At 55.0% G+C, this 21,997-nt stretch overlaps 1 protein-coding gene across 1 annotated transcript; it reads left to right on the plus strand.

Annotated features, from left to right (window-relative positions):
• Nucleotides 1-1,308: 1,308 nt before the first annotated feature.
• On the plus strand, nucleotides 1,309-21,521 carry FN3K (fructosamine 3 kinase). Its single transcript, XM_045375541.3, has 6 exons — nucleotides 1,309-1,485; nucleotides 3,982-4,133; nucleotides 10,590-10,681; nucleotides 11,137-11,219; nucleotides 18,997-19,119; nucleotides 20,879-21,521. Exons 1-6 carry the CDS (start codon nucleotides 1,345-1,347, stop codon nucleotides 21,215-21,217), a joined length of 930 nt encoding a protein of 309 aa, XP_045231476.1. The 5' UTR covers nucleotides 1,309-1,344; the 3' UTR covers nucleotides 21,218-21,521.
• The last annotated feature ends 476 nt before the right edge of the window (nucleotides 21,522-21,997 follow it).

A 21,997-nucleotide genomic window follows, 5' to 3' on the forward strand; every position in this document is an offset into this window, starting at 1 on the left:
TCGCTCTTCCTGGGCCCTTTCTTATTTTGTAAAGTGAACTCACCATGGGCTGAATGAAAACCCAGCAGACAGTGGGGGAGGGCTTCACGGGCTCATGAGGGGGGTGGAGGCGGGTCGTGGTAGGGGCCCCCATGACCTGGTCCCCCAGCTCACTTTAGGCCGGGTGTGGTGGTTCACGCCTGTTATCCCAGCACTTTGGAAGGCTGAGGTGTGCAGATGACTGAGGTCAGGAGATCGAGACCAGCCTGGCCAACATGGGGAAACCCCGTGTCTACTAAAACTACAAAATGTAGCTGGGCATGGTGGCGGTCGCCTGTAATCCCAGCTACTCCGGAAGCTGAGGCAGGAGAATCCCTTGAATGCAGGAGGCAGAAGTTGCAGTGAGCCGAGATCCCACTACTGCACTCCAGCCTGGGAGACAGTGAGACTCCATCTCTTTTTTTTTTTTTTTTTTTTTGAGACGGAGTCTCGCTCTGTCGCCTGGGCTGGATGGAGTGCAGTGGCCCGATCTCAGCTCACTGCAAGCTCCGCCTCCCAGGTTTACGCCATTCTCCCGCCTCAGCCTCCCGAGTAGCTGGGACTACAGGCGCCCGCCACCTCGCCTGGCTAGCTTTTTGTATTTTTTTTTTTTAGTAGAGACGGGGTTTCACCGGGTTAGCCAGGATGGTCTCGATCTCCTGACCTCGTGATCCGCCCGTCTCGGCCTCCCAAAGTGCTGGGATTACAGGCTTGAGCCACCGCAACTCCATCTCTTAAAAACACAAAAAACAAACACTAAAAAACCTCACATCAAACGACTTCAGCGTGGACTGGGCTCAGTACCCACCTGCTCGTGTGCACGCGTGTGTACCCACGTGTATGGGCACTCCTGTGTTTCAAGTCCCTTTCCCAGGACGTCCTGGAATCTGGGGTCCCACCCTGGGCCCGGTCAGCGCGTGCCATGGGAGCCCCCTCGTCAGCCTCTCTCTCCGATTGGCACCTGGCACCCCGTGCGCAAGCCCCACGTCATCACGGGGGCCTCTGGGGCCTGGTCTGCGGCGTGGGAAGCCGGCCAGGCCTGTGACCCGCGCCCGGGCCGAGGGCCGGACCTGCGTCCGCTGCGGGGAAGGGATTCCGGGTCCCTGCAGGGAGCTCAGGCCCCAGCGCGCCCGCGAAGAGCTGCGCGGACCCCGGCTCCTTCCCCTGCATCCCGGGCGCAGGAAGCCGGACCAACGCGGGGAGCGCACGGCGAGCCCGCCCGAGGCCGCCCCTCCCGCCGCCCGGGGTCACGCGCCGCGCGGTCCCGCCCCGCCCCACAGCGCCTGGGCCGGGCTCCGAGCGAGCCGAGCCCCGCGCCCCGCACCCATGGAGCAGCTGCTGCGCGCCGAGCTGCGCACCGCGACCCTGCGGGCCTTCGGCAGCCCCGGCGCCGGCTGCATCAGCGAGGGCCGAGCCTACGACACGGACGCAGGCCCCGTGTTCGTCAAAGTCAACCGCAGGACGCAGGTGCTGGCCCGTGCGCAGGCGGGGGCTCTGCGGGGCTCTGCGGAGCGTGGGGAGGCGGCGGGGTCGGGGGCAGGCGCATTTCCTGGGGCTGGGCCTGGGGAGGGGGCGGTCAGCTTTGGCCCTTGGGAGGTGGCACCTGCTGGGTGGGCCCGGATCAAGCGTTCAGTGAGGGTTTGTGTCTGCACGATCCGTGACCTTCCTTTGGCCTCGGTGCGCAGCGCACAGGGTTTTGGGGGTGGTTTTAACTTTTCTATCCAGCAAGCGTCAGGGGAGGTGAGGCTTGGGGTCCCTGGCTCCGCTTTGGGCCGCCCCTCTCAGCCCACCGTCCTCCTGGCAGTGGGGAAGAAGCAGAGACATGGCTGGGCCCCTGCCAGGGAGGGACCCCATGGGCCAGGCCAGCGTTCTCCTTCCCACAGGCCGTGCCTGTGTTTAGACCTGATTTCTATCTCCTGCTGAAAATAGTTCTGTTTAAGAATGTATGGAGGCCGGGCGCGGTGGCTCAAGCCTGTAATCCCAGCACTTTGGGAGGCCGAGACGGGCGGATCACGAGGCCAGGAGATCGAGAGACGATCCCGGCTAACACGGTGAAACCCCGTCTCTACTAAAAAATACAAAAAAACTAGTCGGGCGAGGTGGCGGGCGCCTGTAGTCCCAGCTACTCGGGAGGCTGAGGCAGGAGAACGGCGTAAACCCGGGAGGCGGAGCTTGCAGTGAGCTGAGATCCGGCCACTGCACTCCAGCCTGGGTGACAGAGCAAGACTCCGTCTCAAAAAAAAAAAAAAAAAAAAAAAAAAAGAGATTGAGATCGTGCCATTGCACTCCAGCCTGAGTGACAGAGCGAGACTCCATCTCAAAAAAAAAAAAAAAAAAAAAGTATGGAAAATATTATCGGAGAAAGTGGAGAAGGTTAGGCCTTGAGAGCCGAAAGGTGGGGAAAGGCAGGCCTGGGTGCCCTCCTGGCCTGAGTGGGCTCAGGAGGCCCTGTACACTCTGGTGGGGGGGCTGTCTGAGGGGCAGCAGGGGTCCTGGTGGGCAGTGCTGGCAGGAGGAACCCCAGAGCCATGCAGCCTGGGTGCACGATCGGATCCTCCTGCACCGCTGGCTCTGCCGGCTCAGAACCCAAAACCCTCAAAGTGGGGAGTCCCACTCACAGGGAAGCAGTTTTTGGTTCAGGCTTCCCATGGGCCCTGGGAAACTTCCTCAGCTGGTCCTGAAAGCTCTGCCGGGTGAGACCCCTTCTTCCCTCCCACCCCCGTGAAGGGCCTGCCCACGGTAGCTGCTCAGTCCTTGCAGGAGAGCAGGTGATGCTGGAGCCCCTGGGGCAGGCCCAGGAGTTCCCGGCATGGTGCTTGTGAGCTCACCCTGGGAGCAGGGCTGGGGCGTGCCGGCCGCCCTCCCACCTGGGGACGCTCACACCCACCCTTGGTGCAGGCTGGCCAGGGCTGCCAGGCTGGGGAGGCTGTCCCTGAGCTTTCCCTGGGGTACTTTGAAGGAAAGGGCGTTCTGTTCCTGTGCACCAGTAGATGCTTTGGTCTCACTGATTTTTTTAAACATGCAATTCTATACATTGGGAGGCCGAGGCAGGTGAATCACTTGAGGCCAGGAGTTCGAGACCAGCCTGGCCATCATGGTGAAACTCCATCTCTAGTAAAAATACAAAAAAAACAGCAGGGTGGGGTGGCCCACACCTGTAATCCCAGCTACTCAGGGGCTGAGGCAGGAGAATTGTTGGAACCCAGGAGGTGGAGGCTGCCGTGAGCCGAGATCATGCCACTGCCCTCCAGCCCGGGTGACAGAGTGAGACCCTGTCTCAAAACAGACAAACATGCAATTCTATAGGCCGAGGTATTCACAGACCACGTTCATCAATGCATGTTTTCAACTAATGTGTAGTGTACGTGAGGTCAGAGTTCACCTGACATACGGTAGGAATGTTTGTGGGAATATTTCAGAAACAGGAAGGCCCAGGTCCCGGGGGAGGCAGAGGCCGGCCAGGTGTACGGCGCCTTTGAGCTTCCCAGCCCCTGCCTTGGACCTGAGGCCCCACCTGATGGGCCCAGCCCTCTTCTTCCCTGCCTGAAGTGTGTGCCCAAGTCAGCTCCACCGATGTGTGTGCTGTGGCTGCCCCACCCTAAGTAAGGCAGCAAAGAAGGTGGGAAACCCGGGGGTCCAGCTCCGGACCTTGGTTCACTCACACCTACCCACACCCTCAGTGCTCCCTGGTACCCACACGTGGCCTGTACATCCTCCTGTCACAGCAGCCTGCAGACCCCACACTCCTCATGCCGCAGGCTCAGCCTCAGCTTGCAGCCTCTCTCTCCGACAGGGGCCCCTCTGCACCTTGCCCTCTGCGTTGGACGCCAGCTCCCAGCCAGCTATCAGTGACTGAAGGTCCTTGTGACTCCCACGTGTTCACTTCCATCAAGGGCCCGGTAGGCAGAGGCCCTGGCTGAGTCAACAAGACTGATAAGGCTCACGGCTGTGTTCTGGATGCAGGCCCGGCAGATGTTTGAGGGGGAGGTGGCCAGCCTGGAGGCCCTCCGGAGCACGGGCCTGGTGCGGGTGCCAAGGCCCATGAAGGTCATCGACCTGCCGGGAGGTGGGGCTGCCTTTGTGATGGAGCATTTGAAGATGAGGAGCTTGAGCAGGTGAGTGTGTATGAGACCCATCTGCACACACGTGTACAGGCAGAGAGAGACTCCGGGACAGGCAGAGAGAGACTCCGGGACAGGCAGAGAGAGACTCAGAGACAGGCAGAGAGACTCCAGGATAGGCAGAGAGAGAGTCCGGGACAGGCAGAGAGACTCCGAGACAGGCAGAGAGAGACTCCGAGACAGGCAGAGAGACTCCGGGACAGGCAGAGAGAGACTCCGAGACAGGCAGAGAGACTCCGGGACAGGCAGAGAGAGACTCAGAGACAGGCAGAGAGACTCCAGGATAGGCAGAGAGAGACTCCGGGAGAGGCAGAGAGAGACTCCGGGACAGGCAGAGAGAGACTCCGAGACAGGCAGAGAGACTCCAGGATAGGCAGAGAGAGAGTCCGGGACAGGCAGAGAGACTCCGAGACAGGCAGAGAGAGACTCCGGGACAGGCAGAGAGACTCCGGGACAGGCAGAGAGAGACTCCGGGACAGGCAGAGAGAGACTCCGGGACAGGCAGAGAGACTCCGGGACAGGCAGAGAGAGACTCAGAGACAGGCAGAGAGACTCCGGGACAGGCAGAGAGAGACTCCGGGACAGGCAGAGAGACTCCGGGAGAGGCAGAGAGAGACTCCGGGAGAGGCAGAGAGACTCCGGGACAGGCAGAGAGAGACTCAGAGACAGGCAGAGAGACTCCGGGACAGGCAGAGAGAGACTCCGGGAGAGGCAGAGAGACTCCGGGACAGGCAGAGAGAGACTCCGGGACAGGCAGAGAGACTCCGGGACAGGCAGAGAGACTCCGGGACAGGCAGAGAGAGACTCCGGGACAGGCAGAGAGACTCCGGGAGAGGCAGAGAGAGACTCAGAGACAGGCAGAGAGACTCCAGGACAGGCAGAGAGAGACTCCGGGACAGGCAGAGAGACTCCGGGACAGGCAGAGAGAGACTCCGGGACAGGCAGAGAGAGACTCTGGGACAGGCAGAGAGACTCCGGGACAGGCAGAGAGAGACTCCGGGACAGGCACAGAGACTCCGGGAGAGGCAGAGAGAGACTCCGGGAGAGGCAGAGAGACTCCGGGACAGGCAGAGAGAGACTCCGGGACAGGCAGAGAGACTCCGGGACAGGCAGAGAGAGACTCCGGGACAGGCAGAGAGAGACTCCGGGACAGGCAGAGAGACTCCGGGACAGGCAGAGAGAGACTCCGGGACAGGCAGAGAGAGACTCCGGGACAGGCACAGAGACTCCGGGACAGGCAGAGAGAGACTCCGAGACAGGCAGAGAGACTCCGGGACAGGCAGAGAGACTCCGGGACAGGCAGAGAGAGACTCCGGGACAGGCAGAGAGAGACTCTGGGACAGGCAGAGAGACTCCGGGACAGGCAGAGAGAGACTCCGGGACAGGCAGAGAGACTCCGGGACAGGCAGAGAGAGACTCCGGGACAGGCAGAGAGAGACTCTGGGACAGGCAGAGAGACTCCGGGACAGGCAGAGAGAGACTCCGGGACAGGCACAGAGACACTCCGGGAGAGGCAGAGAGAGACTCCGGGAGAGGCAGAGAGACTCCGGGACAGGCAGAGAGAGACTCCGGGACAGGCAGAGAGACTCCGGGACAGGCAGAGAGAGACTCCGGGACAGGCAGAGAGAGACTCTGGGACAGGCAGAGAGACTCCGGGACAGGCAGAGAGAGACTCCGGGACAGGCAGAGAGAGACTCCGGGACAGGCACAGAGACTCCGGGACAGGCAGAGAGAGACTCCGAGACAGGCAGAGAGACTCCGGGACAGGCAGAGAGAGACTCCGGGAGAGGCAGAGAGACTCCGGGACAGGCAGAGAGAGACTCCGGGAGAGGCAGAGAGAGACTCCGGGAGAGGCAGAGAGACTCCGGGACAGGCAGAGAGAGACTCAGAGACAGGCAGAGAGACTCCAGGACAGGCAGAGAGACTCCGGGACAGGCAGAGAGACTCCGGGACAGGCAGAGAGAGACTCAGAGACAGGCAGAGAGACTCCAGGACAGGCAGAGAGAGACTCCGGGAGAGGCAGAGAGAGACTCCGGGACAGGCAGAGAGACTCCGGGACAGGCAGAGAGAGACTCCGGGACAGGCAGAGAGACTCCGGGAGAGGCAGAGAGAGACTCCGGGAGAGGCAGAGAGAGACTCCGGGACAGGCAGAGAGAGACTCCGGGAGAGGCAGAGAGAGACTCCGGGACAGGCAGAGAGACTCCGGGAGAGGCAGAGAGAGACTCCGGGAGAGGCAGAGAGAGACTCCGGGACAGGCACAGAGACTCCGGGAGAGGCAGAGAGAGACTCCGGGACAGGCACAGAGACTCCGGGAGAGGCAGAGAGAGACTCCGAGACAGGCAGAGAGACTCCGGGACAGGCAGAGAGAGACTCCGGGAGAGGCAGAGAGAGACTCCGGGACAGGCAGAGAGAGACTCCGGGAGAGGCAGAGAGAGACTCCGGGAGAGGCAGAGAGAGACTCCGGGAGAGGCAGAGAGAGACTCCGGGAGAGGCAGAGAGAGACTCCGGGACAGGCAGAGAGAGACTCCGGGAGAGGCAGAGAGAGACTCCGGGAGAGGCAGAGAGACTCCGGGACAGGCAGAGAGACTCCGGGAGAGGCAGAGAGACTCCGGGAGAGGCAGAGAGAGACTCCGGGACAGGCAGAGAGACTCCGGGACAGGCAGAGAGACTCCGGGACAGGCAGAGAGACTCCGGGACAGGCAGAGAGACTCCGGGACAGGCACAGAGACTCCGGGACAGGCAGAGAGACTCCGGGACAGGCAGAGAGAGACTCCGGGACAGGCACAGAGACTCCGGGAGAGGCAGAGAGAGACTCCGGGACAGGCAGAGAGACTCCGGGACAGGCAGAGAGAGACTCCGGGACAGGCAGAGAGACTCCGGGACAGGCAGAGAGACTCCGGGACAGGCAGAGAGAGACTCCGGGACAGGCAGAGAGAGACTCCGGGACAGGCAGAGAGAGACTCCGGGACAGGCAGAGAGAGACTCCGGGACAGGCAGAGAGACTCCGGGACAGGCAGAGAGAGACTCCGGGACAGGCAGAGAGAGACTCCGGGACAGGCAGAGAGAGACTCCGGGACAGGCAGAGAGAGACTCCGGGACAGGCAGAGGGAGACTCCGGGACAGGCAGAGAGACTCCGGGACAGGCAGAGAGAGACTCCGGGACAGGCAGAGAGAGACTCCGGGACAGGCAGAGAGAGACTCCGGGACAGGCAGAGAGAGACTCCGGGACAGGCAGAGAGAGACTCCGGGACAGGCAGAGAGAGACTCCGGGACAGGCAGAGAGAGACTCCGGGACAGGCAGAGAGAGACTCAGGGACAGGCAGAGAGAGACTCAGGGACAGGCAGAGAGACTCAGGGACAGGCAGAGAGACTCCGGGACAGGCAGAGAGAGACTCCGGGACAGGCAGAGAGAGACTCCGGGACAGGCAGAGAGACTCCGGGACAGGCAGAGAGAGACTCCGGGACAGGCAGAGAGAGACTCCGGGACAGGCAGAGAGACTCCGGGCGAGGCAGAGAGAGACAGAGAAAGGGATAGAGAAGGGGAGGGAGACAGAAACAGGGAGAAGCCTGTGGCTGAGCTGTCCTCACAACTGCCTGGTTATCAGAGGCAGGGCCAAGAGTTCCACCCTGACATTCTTAATGGAGATAAAAAGTTACTGCTTTCTGGTATATGACTGGTTTTCCTAGATTAGTTTGGCTGTAATGAGGTTGCATAAAATAAGTATATATATATATATAATTATTATTATTTTTTGAAACACAGTCTCGCTCTGTTGCCTAGGCTGGAGTGCAGTGGTGCAATCTCGGCTTATTGCAACCTCTGGCCCCAGGGTTCAAATGATTCTCCCACCTCAGCCTCCTGAGTAGCTGGGACTACAGGCGCCGCCACCACACCCGGCTAATTTTTGTATTTTTAGTAGAGATGGGGTTTCACCATGTTGGCCAGGCTGGTCTCAAACTCCTGACTTCAAGTGATCTGCCCACCTCGGCCTCCCAAAGTGCTGGGATAACAGGCCTGAGCCACCACACCTGGCCAAAATAAGTATATTTGAACCCATCATTTGCTTTGTACTTCATTTTTATTTTATTTTTTTTCCGAAACAGAGTCTTGCTTTGTTGCCCAGGCTGGAGTGCAGTGGTGCCATCTTGGCTCACTGCAACCTCTGCTTTCTGGGTTCAAGTAATTCTTCTGCCTCACCCTCCCGAGTAGCTGGGATTACAGGTGTGCACCACCACGCCTGGCTAATTTTTGTATTTTTAGTAGAAACGGGGTTTCACCATGTTGGCCAGGCTGGTCTTGAACTCCTGACCTACAGATCCGCCCGCTTCAGCCTCCCAAAGTGCTGGGATTAGAGGCGTGAGCCACCGCGCCTGGCCTGTTTTGTACTTTATAGCACATTAATGCCGCTCACTTTGGGCGGAGTGAAGCCATCTATGAATGCTGTGGAGTCCTTACATTTTTTCTAATTATTAAAGTCATACATGGTCATTGTATAAAATGTGGAAAATACAAACTCATGTGAAGACATAAAGCCACCATGATTCCATTAGCAAAGAATGATTACTGTTAACATTTGGTATATGATTATCATGCCAGTCTTTTTTTTTTTTTTTTGAGATAGAGTGTCACTTTCTTGCCCACACTGGAGTGCAGTGGTCTGATCTCGGCTCACTGCCACCTCCACCTCCCAGGTTCGAGCAATTCTCTTGTCTCAGCCTCCCGAGTAGCAGGGATTACAGGTACCCCACCACCTCACCCAGCTAATTTTTGTGTGCGTATGTGTATATATATATTTTTTTTGAGACAGAGTCTTGCTCTGTCACCCAGGCTGGAGTGCAGTGGCGCAATCTCAGCTCACTGCAAACTACACCTCCTGGGTTCAAGCAATTCTCTTGTCTCAGCCTCCCGAGTAGCTGGGATTATAGGCGCCCCACCACCTTACATAGCTAATTTTTTTTTTTTTTTTGAGACATAGTCTTGCTCTGTCACCTAGGCTGGAGTGCAGTGGTGCAATCTTGGCTCACTGCAAGCTCCACCTCCCGGGTTCACGCCATTCTCCTGCCTCAGCCTCCTGAGTAGCTGGGACTACAGGCGCCCACCACCACGCCCCGCTAATTTTTTGTATTTTTAGTAGAGATGGAGTTTCACCGTGTTAGCCAGGATGGTCTTGAACTGCTGACCTCATGATCCGCCCACCTCGGCCTCCCAAAGTGCTGGGATTACAGGCGTGAGCCACCGTGCCCGGCCTAATTTTTGCATTTTTAGTAGAGACAGCATGTTGGCCAGGCTGGTCTCAAACTCCTGACCTCAGGGATCTGTCTGCCTCGGCCTCCCAAAGTGTTGGGATTATAGGTGTGAGCCACCACACCCAGCCCGTCTTTTTCTTTCCTTTTTTTTTTTTTTTTAAGACGGAGTCTTACTGTGTCGTCTAGGCTGGAGTGCAGTGATGCAGTCTAGGCTCACTGCAAGCTCTGCCTCCTGGGTTCTAGTGATTCTTCTGCCTCAGCCTGCCGAGTAGCTGGGACTACAGGTGCCCGCCACCACGCCTGGCTAATTTTTGTATTTTTAGTAGAGATGGGGTTTCACCATATTGGCCAGGCTGGTCTTGAACTCCTGACCTCATGATCTGCCCGCCTTGGCCTCCCAAAGTGCTGGGATTATAGGCATGAGCCACCATGCCTGGACCCCAGTCTTTTTCCTATTTGTGATTTACATTGGTTTTCACAAAAACATTTGTAGCCGATTTTTTTTTTTTAATTTTTAAATTTCTTGTAGAGATGGGATCTCACTGTGTTGCCCAGGCTGGTCTTCAGCTCATGGCCTCATGCAGTCCTCCCACCTCAGCCTCCCAGAGTGCTGGGATTGTAGGCTGGAGCCACTGTGCCCCTGTGCCTGCCCCTGCATTTTCACTTATCATTACTTTTTCAGCACCCCTCCCTGAATTCCTGGTACCTCCCAAGACTTCTGTTGAAGCTCACTTGGTTAATTCCTCTTGGTGATTACATGATTTTATTTTCTGGAAAGGGTCATTGCCAGTGCTAGCATGGCGGTTCACACCTGTAATCCCAGTATTTTGGAAAGCCAAGGCAGGAGGAGACCCCATCTCTTAAAAAAAAAAAAAAAAAAAAAAAGACAGGAATAGTGGCACAGGCGTGTGGTCCCAGTTAGTTGTGAGGCTGAGGTGGGAGGATTGCTTGAGCCCTAGAAGTCAAGGCTGCAGTGAGCCATGATTGTGCCACTGCACTGCAGCCTGGATGACAGAGCAAGGCCCGGCCCCAGAAAAGAAAGAAAAAGGAAAACAAAGAGTCATCGCCTGGTGTTCACTTTTTACTGTTTAAAGAGTGGAGAGTAGTTTTTAGTGTATTTAAAACATTTCTCAAAATGGAACAAACTGGGTGGTGTTATTTATCATTTGTTATTTTAATTAGCTGCATTTCTTCTTTCCTTAGTCAAGCATCAAAACTTGGAGAGCAGATGGCAGATTTGCACCTTTACAACCAGAAACTCAGGGAGAAGTTGAAGGAGGAGGAGAACACAGTGGGTATGTTCAGATTGCTTTTTGGTACCCTTGACCCAGCCACACTGTCTACCTTAGATTGGCGCTCATGGTACTTCTTGGTGGCATTTCAATAGTAGGCCGAGTTATATCCATCTCTCTTTACACTACATTATGAAAATGAGATTATTAAATAAGAATTTTGATGTAGCTGACAAGCTAGTAGAATTGGCACATGATCCCTTTTATACCCAGCCCTCCTTTCTGGTGTGCTTGAGGTAATAATAACCCCTTTTATACCCAGCCCTGCTGTCCAGTGTGCTTGAGGTAGGACTGCCCTGGCAGATCCATATACTGACTAACTGCTATTGTACGTAGTACATCCTCAGACCACCCATATTCTAGCACGCGTAGCCCAGGCGTATACTGATGCTCTGCTGAGGTCTGGCATTTAAGAGAAAGACAAACAGCTCCTTCAGGTCAAGGATCTCTGTCAACAGGTCGAAGAGGTGAGGGTGCTGAGCCTCGGTATGTGAACAAGTTCGGCTTCCACACGGTGACGTGCTGCGGCTTCATCCCGCAGGTGAGTGCCTGGGAGAGGGTGTTCCCTGATGCCGTAATGCTGGTCACCCACTCTTTATACGTGACAGAATGCCGGTCCCCCAGGCACCAGCAAGATGGACTACCTGATTTCTGAAAGCAGAGTACAAGCTGTGAAACCTGGAATGGGGAGAGCAGATGCCGAGGGTCACTGAGCTGAGCTGGGGCAGGCAGATGAGCATTCCACGCAGAGGGAGCCTCAAGTGCAAAGGTTGTGTTGCACAAGGCTCCTGATGAGTGTGAGGGACTGGAGACTGCGTGATGGGTGGTGTGCAAAGTCAGGGATTAAGTCCTCATTACTCAGCTCCTCTCCTGAGGCCTTTACAAATTATTATTTATTTAGATACAATTGAGATATAATTCACATAAGATCCACCATTTTAAAGGATTAGAATTAATTGGTTTTAGTACATTCACAATGGTGTGCAGCCATCACTGCTGTTTAACTCCAGAACATTTTCTTTTTTTGAGACAGAGTCTCGCTCTGTCACCCAGGCTGGAGTGCAATGGCTGGATCTCGGCTCACTGCAAGCTCCGCCTCCTGGGTTCACGCCATTCTCCTGCCTCAGCCTCCCGAGTAGCTGGGACTACAGGTGCCTGGCACCTCGCCTGGCTAGGGTTTTTGTATTTTTTAGTAGAGACAGGGTTTCACCATGTTAGCCAGAATGGTCTCGATCTCCTAACCTCGTGATCTGCCTGTCTCGGCCTCCCAAAGTGCTGGGATTACAGCATTTTCTTTCTTTCTTTCTTTCTTTTAATTTGAGACGGCGTTACGCTCTTGTTGCCCAGGCTGGAGTGCAATGGCGTGATCTTGACCCACCGCAACCTCAGCCTCCCGGGTTCAAGTGATTCTTCTGTCTCAGCCTCCCAAGCAGCTGGGATTACAGGCGTGCACCACCACGCCCAGCTAATTTTTTTTTTTTTTTTTTTTTTTGAGACGGAGTCTCGCTCTGTCACCCAGGCTGGAGTGCAGTGGCTGGATCTCAGCTCACTGCAAGCTCCGCCTCCCGGGTTCACGCCATTCTCCTGCCTCAGCCTCCCAAGTAGCTGGGACTACAGGCGCCTGCCACCTCGCCCGGCTAAGTTTTTGTATTTTTAGTAGAGATGGGGTTTCACTGTGTTAGCCAGGATGGTCTCGATCTCCTGACCTTGTGATCCGCCCGTCTTGGCCTCCCAAAGTGCTGGGATTACAGGCTTGAGCCACCGCGCCCGGCTTCTTTTTTTTTTTTTTGAGACGGAGTCTCACTCTGTCGCCCAGACTAGAGTGCAGTGGCCAGATCTTGGCTCACTGCAAGCTCCGCCTCCCGAGTTCACGCCATTCTCCTGCCTCAGCCTCCCGAGTAGCTGGGAGTACAGGCGCCCGCCACCTCGCCTGGCTAGTTTTTTTGTATTTTTTAGTAGAGACGGGGTTTCACCGTGTTAGCCAGGATGGTCTCGATCTCCTGACCTCGTGATCCGCCCGTCTCAGCCTCCCAAAGTGCTGGGATTACAGCATTTTCTTTCTTTCTTTCTTTCTTTTAATTTGAGACGGTGTTACGCTCTTGTTGCCCAGGCTGGAGTGCAATGGCGTGATCTTGACCCACCGCAACCTCAGCCTCCCGGGTTCAAGTGATTTTCCTGTCTCAGCCTCCCAAGCAGCTGGGATTACAGGCATGCACCACCACGCCCAGCTAATTTTTGTATTTTTAGTAGAGACGGGGTTTCATGTTGTCCAGGCTGGTCTTGAACTCCTGACCTCAGGTGATCCGTCCTCCTCGGCCTCCCAAAGTGCTGGGATTACAGGCATGAGCCACCGCGGCTGGCCTTAATTTTGTATTTTTAGTAGAGACAGGGATTCTCCATGTTGGTCAGGCTGGTCTTGAACTCCCGACCTCAGGTTATCCGCCCGCCTCGGCCTTCCAAAGTGCTGGAATTACAGGTGTGAGCCACCGCGCCCAGCCAGAACATTTTCATTATCCTAAAGCAGAATCCATTAGCAGTCACTCCCTATTTTCCCCTTCCCTGGTCCCTGGCAGCCTCTAATGTACCTTCTGTCTCTTTGAACTGACTTATTTTGGATATTTCATATGACTGGAATCACATAATATGTGACTTTTTTTTTTTTTTGAGACGGAGTCTCGCTCTGTCGCCCAGGCTGGAGTGTAGTGGCCGGATCTCAGCTCACTGCAAGCTCCGCCTCCCGGGTTCGGGCCATTCTCCTGTCTCAGCCTCCCGAGTAGCGGGGACTACAGGCGCCCGCCACCTCGCCCGGCTAGTTTTTTTTGTATTTTTTAGTAGAGACGGGGTTTCACCGTGTTAGCCAGGATGGTCTCGATCTCCTGACCTAGTGATCCGCCCGTCTCGGCCTCCCAAAGTGCTGGGATTACAGGCTTGAGCCACCGCGTCCGGCCAATATGTGACCTTTTGTGTCTGGCTTCTTTCACTCAGCATCATGTTTCACGGCTCTTCCACGTTGTAGCAGGTATTAGAATGTTATTCTTTTATGGCTGAATAATATTCCATTATATGGCTAGACCACATGTTTCTTTATGTATTCCTTTTTTTTTTTTTTTTTTTTGAGATGGAGTCTCGCTCTGTCGCCCAGGCTGGAGTGCAGTGGCGCCATCCCGGCTCACTGCAAGCTCCGCCTCCCGGGTTTACGCCATTCTCCTGCCTCAGCCTCCCGAGTAGCTGGGACGACAGGCGCCTGCCACCATGCCTGGCTAATTTTTTGTATTTTTAGTAGAGACGTGGTTTCACCGTGTTACCCAGAATGGTCTCGATCTCCTGACCTCGTGATCCGCCCACCTCGGCCTCCTGAAGTGCTGGGATTACAGGCGTGAGCCACTGCGCCCGGCCTGTGTATTCCTTTTTATGGCTGAGTAATACTGGGGCCTCTTGAACCATCATCTTTGAAATCTGTGAAGTTTCAAAGAAGTCTTTGGACAGCCCAAGTGCTCTGTGCTTCCCTCAAAGCAGCCGTTATTGGACCATATTTTGGTTTTGTTAGGAACACAGCACCCATTATATAGGAGCGAGTTCAGAGTCACTGCTTCTTGAAGAGAGAATACTTTCCAGCCTGTCTCCTGGTCGAAGCCCGTCCTGACTAGTTGGGTCCCTGTGGACAATGGCCAAGCTCTCCCCGGCGCAGGTGGAAGGCGAGTCTCCCAGCTGGAGGTCACTTGGGGCAAGATCCTCATGACGTCCAAGCAGATTTAGGGTTCCCAGCCCACAGGCAGTCCTCACAGCTGGGCTCGCTACAACTGCACGTGGAGCTTCCCAGGTTTACCAAGGCCCCTGAGATGGGGTCACACACTTATCTGGAGCCAGTGAGCAGCACCCTCTTCATCGTCCGGGTAAGCACGGCTGGGCGCAGCCTGTGGTCCTGCTGTGGATGCTGAGGTCAAGGGTTGCAAGTGGCTGGGTCTACAGGACTTGGCTGGCCCAGCAGGGTAGTGTTTCAAAGAAACGAAGTGAAATCTTACCCAAAGCCCCTGCGTGTGAAGTGGACGAGAAGGGGGCTGGTCTGTTTGGAGCACAGGGAGGCCCTCGATGCCCCTCAGACTCCAAGATCAAAGAACCCACCTCAGATCAGGTGCAGCCTGGCTAGGAAGGGTGAGGCACCAGGGAGGACACCCGCCCAGCTTCCTGCATGTCGTGTCGCGGACAGCACCAGGTTCCGGAGGCTTCCCCCTCCTTGGGAGGGCTGAATGGGTCCTGGGGGAGTGTGTGCTGCAGCCACTGGGGGGCAGTGCTGAGCAGTTGGCTCCTTGGACACCTGGGCACTAAGGCCCCCTCAGGCTGCCCGCTGGGTGGGCTGCGGTGCTTGCCCCATGCTCTGGACACGGCCCTGTACAGGCACCGTTCTAAGTGCTTCATCGGACTCAACTCACCCACTTGCCCTAGCAGGTAACCAGGCAGATAATGTCACTGATCCGTTGTATAGATGAGGAACGTGATGTGCAGAGTTCACACCGGGGTCTGTGGAGCTTGTCAGTGGGGCAGCCGGGCTTTGACTCTCGGTCTGGCTTCATAGCACAGGCCCTGACCACGGTACAGCCCCTCTGTCAGGGGAGGCCTGGTCATTGGCACCAGCTGTGTGCCCAGGTGGCCATTCCCTGGGCAGCGTGGAGGGTCACAGCCCCTCTGTTCAGGTGGCAGGACTGGACGAGCCCATGCTGCTCTCCTGCTCTCAGCACTAAGCCTGGTCGTCTTCCGGAAAGAGGACAGAGCTCAGACGCTGGGAGCTTGGATGGGCCAATGGGAAATGGCGGGAGGCTGCACAGTGCACCTCTGGGCTGGGGGTCTGACAGCTGGGCTGTGGGGAGGGGCCTTTCCATCCTGCTCTGGAGGTGCACAGAGCACTAGGGGCGAGTCCAGGGGCCGAGTCACCACAGCACGCATGTGCAGGGAGAGTCCTGGTGGGAGCCACTGATGAGGGCAGTCCTCCCCAAAGGAGTTTTACAAAATAACCCTTTGCATAAAATCAGCTTTGTATTTTTCTCTACTGAGGTATAACTGACATAAATTGCACCCATTTAAGACGTATAATTTGGTACATTTTGACATGTTTGTACCTGTGAACCTCTTACCACAGTCGAGGTGAGTATACTGATTACCCCCAAAAGGTTCCTCATGCCCTTCCCTGCCCCGGGCAACCATTCATCGGTATTGTCACTGTAGATTAGTTTGCATCTTGTGGAATTTAATATAAATGGAATCATGTGGTATGTCTTCTTTCCGTCTGCCTTCTCTCACTCAGCATAATCATTCTGATATTTATTCAAGTCCTAAATCCTTTGATATTCATCTGTGATACGCATCCATGTTGCATGTGTCGAAAGTCCATTCCGCTGTATGGATCTGACACAGCCTGTTTATCCCTCTTCACACGTGGATGGGTTTCTGGGTCACTTCCAGGTTTTGCTTATACAAATAAAGCTGCTGTGAACCTTTGTGTACAAATCTTGGTCTGGACAAATGCTTCCACTTGCCTTGGGTAAATACCTAGGAGGGGAAGGACTGTGTCCTACGGTAGGTCCATATTTAGCTCTTTAAGAAACTACCAAACTCTGGATTTCCAAAGTGGTTGCGCCCTGTTACAGTCCCACCAGCAGCATATGAGAGTTCCAGTTCCTCCACATCCTTGTCAACACTTGAGATTTTCTGTTTTAAATTACAGCCATCCTAGTGGGCGTGAAATATTATCTCACTGAGGCTCTACTTTGCATTTCCATAATGACTAAAGATGTGGGACATCTACTCGTGTGCCTGTTTGCTGACAAAATACCATCTTTGGTGAACCATCTGTTCAATTATTTTGCCCAATTTGTGAATAGGGGTTTTTCTTATTGAGTTTTGAGAGTTCTTTGTATATTTAAGATATAAGTCTTTTACCAGATATATGATTTGCAAATAGTGTCTCCTAGTTTGTGTATTTTCTTGGAAGTGTCCTTCAGAGGCCAGGCACGGTGGCTCGTGCCTGTAATCCCAGCACTTTGGGAGGCCGAGGCGGGCAGATCACTTGTCAGGAGTTCAAGACCAGCCTGGCCAACATGGTAAAACCCCATCTCTACTAAAAATACCAAAAAATTAGCCAGGCATGGTGGCAGGCACCTGTAATCCCAGCTACTTGAAAGGCTGAGGCAGGAGAATCGCTTGAACCTGGGAGGCGAAGAAGTTGCAGTGAGCTCAGATCATGCCATTTGTACTCCAACCTGGGCAACAAGAACAAAACTTGGTCTCAAAAAGAAAAAATTCCTTATTATCCTTTTTTTTGTTGTTGACATGGAGTCTTGCTCTGTTGAGCAGGCTGGAATGCAGTGGTGCGATCTCGGCTCACTGCAACCCCTGCCTCCCGGGTTTAAGCGATTCTCCTATCTCAGTCTCCCAAGCAGCTGAGATTACAGGCGCCTGCCACCAGGCCGGGCTAATTTTTGTCTTTTTAGTAGAGATGATGTTTCACCATATTGGCCAGGATGGTCTCGAACTCCTGAACCCGTGATCCACCTGCTTTGGCCTCCCAAAGTGCTGGGATTACCAGGCATGAGCCACTGCGCCTGGCCTCTGCTTACATTAGGTTTAATGTGCTCTTCTTTTTCTGGTTGGTTAAGGTAGAAGCTGAGGTCATTACTGTGAGATCTTTGCTAACACAGACGTTTAGTGCTATACATTTCCCCCAAGTACTGCTTTAGTGGCATCTCACAAATTATAAGTTGTGTTTTTGCTTTCATTCAATTGAAAACACTTTCTCATTTCCCTTTTGAAGTCTTCCTTACACAGATTTTAAAAGTGTGTTAGTTTTCAAATATTTGAGGATTTCCCTTACATTTTCCTATTTTTTGTTTTGTTTTGTTTTTCTGAGACGGAGTCTTGCTCTGTCGCCAGGCTGGAGTGCAGTGGTACAATCTTGGCTCACTGCAACCTCTGCCTCCTGGTTTCAAGCCATTCTCCTCCCTCAGCCTCCCTAGTAGCTGGGACTACGGGCATGCACCACCACACCCAGCTAGTTTTTGTATTTTTAGTAAAAACGGGGTTTCACCGTGTTGGTCAGGATGGTCTCGATCTCTTGACCTCGTGATCCGCCTACCTCAGCCTCCCAAAGTGCGGGGATTACAAGCGTGAGCCACCAGGCCTGGCCTGCCTATTGATTTTTGATTGAATTTCATTATACTTTGCATGCTTAAATTCTTTTCAATTTATTGAGACTCGTGTGCATGGAGAGAGAAATCTTACTCTATTCCTCTTATAGGCCACTAATCCTATTGGATTAATAATTCACCCTTATAATTTTATTTAACCCTAATTACCTCCTAGAGGCCCTTCCTTCAAATACAGGTGTGTTAGGGGTTAGGGCTTCAACGCAGGAATGGGTGTGGGGGCACCATTGAGTCTGTAGCAGGATATGGGATTTATCTATTTTTCCTGCAGTTTTTCATGTATTTTGAAGCTCTGTTATTATAGGCAGAGGCATTCAGGATTATTATGTTTACTAGTTGACTCCCTTTGTGAAATGACTATACTTCATTTTCTTTGCTTTGAAATCTGCTTTGTCTTGTATTAATGTAGCCACTCTAGCTTTCTTTCTTTTTGTTTCTTTTTGAGACGGAGTTTCACTCTTGTTGCCCAGGCTGGAGTGCAGTGGTGTGATCTCGGCTCACTGCAACCTCTGCCTCCGGGTTCAAGCGATTCTCCTGCCTCAGCCTCCCGAGTAGCTGGGATTACAGGTGCCCGCCACCACGCCCGGCTAATTTTGTATTTTTAGAAGAGATGGTGTTTCCCCCGTGTTGCACAGGCTGGTCTTTAACTCCTGGGCTCAAGGGATCCACCTGCCTTGGCCTCCCAAAGTGCTGGGATTATAGGCGTGAGCCACCGTGCCCAGCCTCCAGCTTTCTTTTGACTAGTGTTAGCATGGTGTATCTTTTCCATCCTTTTAAGGGTTTTTTTTTTTTTAAATAATGTCTTTTTGCACATAACTTATTGTTGGATTTACTTTATTTTTCCAATCTGTCATTTTCCTAGAGTATTTATTTTTGACATTTGTATTTAACGTGCTTAGTCATACGGTTAGGTTTGAGTCTGTCATCTTGGGATTTTTTGTTTGTCTCATCTGCCCTTTGTTCCCTCTTTACCTGCCTTCTTCCGGGTCGAGTATTTTGTTTCTGTCCTACCTCCTTTGTTGGCTTACTAGCTATCTTTGCTGTGTTTTTAATAGTCCCTCTAGGGTTTAGCAGCACGTGGCTCCGAATTGCAACACTGGCCTCTTTTCCCTTGTTGCCCAGGTGAATGAGTGGCAGGATGACTGGCCGACCTTTTTCGCCCGGCACCGGCTCCAGGCGCAGCTGGACCTCATTGAGAAGGACTATGCTGACCGAGAGGCTCGAGAACTCTGGTCCCGGCTACAGGTGGGCACAGCAGTGACTTCTGTGGCAAAGAGCTGGTTCTCTCATGATCCCACTGCATTTGGGTGGGGTCCTCTGTAAAACTGAGCTGGAGCAGGGAACACTGAGATCTGGAGCATAGCAGGTCAAGTCAGAGACACATCAGGGAGGAAGGGGGGCAGGGGTAGGGGGTTCCCCTGACAGGGAATCCGAAAGGGGTGAGAAGTGAAGACACACTTGACTCCTAGTGCCCCTCTCCACTGCTGGGTTCCCAGGTATTTAACCTCAGACTTTCCTCATGTGAAACACAGGTGCTTGTAAATGGTGGCGTTTACCATGATTACTTTTCTTACTATCAGTAACACTTGTCCATCCATCCTGTTCCTCTCCCATGGGAAGATGTAGGTACCAGATGCTCCAGAGTGACCAATTTCTTTTTCTTTTTTTTTTTTTTTTGAGACGGAGTCTTGCTGTGTCACCCAGGCTGGAGTGCAATGGCCAGATCTCGGCTCACTGCAAGCTCCGCCTCCCGGGTTCACGCCATTCTCCTGCCTCAGCCTCCAGAGTAGCTGGGACTACAGGCACCCGCCACCTCGCCCGGCTAGTTTTTTTTTTGTATTTTTTAGTAGAGACGGGGTTTCACCGTGTTAGCCAGGATGGTCTCGATCTCCTGACCTCGTGATCCGCCCGTCTCGGCCTCCCAAAGTGCTGGGATTACAGGCTTGAGCCAGCGCGCCCGGCCAGAGTGACCAATTTCAAAACATAACTCTCGGCCAGGCGCGGTGGCTCAGGCCTGTTAGCAGCACTTTGGGAGGCCTAGGTGGGCGGATCACTTGAGGTCAGGAGTTTGAGACCAGCCTGGCCAACATGGTGAAACCCCGTCTCCACTAAAAATGCAAAAATTAACCGTGCATGGTGGTGCATGCCTGTAATCCCAGCTACTCGGGAGGCTGAGGCAGGAGAATTGCTTGAACCTGGGAGGTGGAGGCTGCAGTGAGTGGAGATTGCACCATTGCACTCCAGCCTGGACGACAGAGTGAGATCCTGTCTCAAAAAGAAAAAAAAAATCAAAATATAACTCTCAAAATGTTAAAAAAGAATGTGCACGTCAATCCAGAGTGAGTATGCATCAAAGAGACTTTAACTCATTAATGAAGAAACTAGGCTGGGTACGGTGGCTCACTCCTGTAATCTTAGCACTTTGGGAGGCCTAGGTGGGCGGATCACTTGAGGTCAGGAGTTTGAGACCACCCTGGCCAACATGGTGAAACCCCGTCTCCACTAAAAATGCAAAAATTAACCGTCCATGGTGGTGCATGCCTGTAGTCCCAGCTACTGGGGAGGCTGAGGCAGGAGAATCGCTTGAATCCGGGAGGCGGAGGGTGCAGTGAGCCGAGATGGCGCCATTGCACTCCAGCCTGGGTGACAGAGCGAGACTTCATCTCAAAGAAAAAACAAACAAAACCTGCAGACATATCTGTGTAGTGAAATAAAAGTGGAGAGAGTTTGTGAAGGTAGCGCAACACTGCTTCCTATTCTGCGGATTGATTAACATTGCAGCCCCGGAGGTTCTCCACTGCGTGGAGCTTCTGGACCTAAATTAGGAGGAAATCCTAAGTGAGGCAAAGCTGGACTCCCTGAAGTCAGGTGGCCCCTATTTCTGGGCTCGCAGGCGGTGCTGGGGCTGGACACCAGAGCAGCTCGCGAGTGGGCTTTGCCTTATTTCCAAGAACGAGGCCGGGGCGCCCTGAGGCCGGCGGTAACGCAGCGGTTGCTCCCGTAGGTGAAGATCCCGGATCTGTTTTGTGGCCTAGAGATTGTCCCCGCGTTGCTCCACGGGGATCTCTGGTCAGGAAACGTGGCTGAGGACGACGTGGGGCCCATTATTTACGACCCGGCTTCCTTCTATGGCCATTCGGAGTTTGAACTGGCAATCGCCTTGATGTTTGGGGGGTTCCCCAGATCCTTCTTCACCGCCTACCACCGGAAGATCCCCAAGGCTCCGGGCTTCGACCAGCGGCTGCTGCTCTACCAGCTGTTCAACTACCTGAACCACTGGAACCACTTCGGGCGGGAGTACAGGAGCCCTTCGCTGGGCACCATGCGGAGGCTGCTCAAGTAGCGGCCCCTGCCCCTGCTCATGCCCTTGCCCCCCTTCCCCCTGCCCCTGTCCCCGACCCCCGGTTCCGTCCCCCCGGTCCCTGCCCCCCGTCCCCGTCCCTTTGTCCCCGTCCCCTCTGTCCCTGTCCCCCGTCCCCGACCCCCAGCTCGGTCCCCCCGGTCCCCCCGTCTCCGACCCCCGGTTCCATCCCCCCCGTCCCTGCCCCCCGTCCCCGTCCCTCCCGTCCCCTCTGTACCCGTCCCCGTCCCCCTTCCCCCTCCCAGATCCTGGGGACCAATAAAGCCCGCAGCGGGCCTCGGCTGGCGTCCTGCGCCTCCTTCCTCCGCGCGTGGGGCTGCTTTTCAGGGCCAGACGCACGGCCAGCTGTGCGCGGACGTGTTTGCGGCGATTCAGGGGAAACGCACGCGGACCCGGTGGCCAACACCAAAGTCGGCGCAGCGCCCCCGTGGGATCCGCGGGTCCCAGCGCGGCGGGAGTGGGAGTCAGGGCGGTAGGCTCTGAGGGGTGGGTCCCTGGGCCCGCCTCGCGCCCCCACGCGTGCTCAGGCCCCGCCCCTCCCGGGCCACGCGTGCTCAGGCCCCGCCCCGCTCCACCTTCCCGCGGCTCCACCTCGCATACCCGCCCCTGCCCTAGGCGTGTTGAGGCCCCGCCCACCCCCTCCGGCCCCACCGCAAGCCCCGCCCCTCCCGCCCACGCGTGCCCGGGCCCCGCCCCCGTCGCGTCAGCCCCGCCGCCTGCCCACGCGTGCTCAGGCCCCGCCCCGGCGTCCCCCGGCCCTAC

This window comes from Macaca fascicularis, chromosome 16, assembly GCF_037993035.2.
Source record: "Macaca fascicularis isolate 582-1 chromosome 16, T2T-MFA8v1.1".
Taxonomy (NCBI): Eukaryota; Metazoa; Chordata; class Mammalia; order Primates; family Cercopithecidae; genus Macaca; species Macaca fascicularis.

Bases quoted from the DNA above. Each gene is read 5' to 3' on its own strand.
- FN3K (XM_045375541.3), top strand. From the start codon at position 1,345: ATGGAGCAGCTGCTGCGCGCCGAGCTGCGCACCGCGACCCTGCGGGCC. The intron at 4,134-10,589 runs GTGAGTGTGTAT...TTCTTTCCTTAG, and splicing joins AAGATGAGGAGCTTGAGCAG to TCAAGCATCAAAACTTGGAG. The intron at 11,220-18,996 runs GTGAGTGCCTGG...CTTGTTGCCCAG, and splicing joins GCTGCGGCTTCATCCCGCAG to GTGAATGAGTGGCAGGATGA.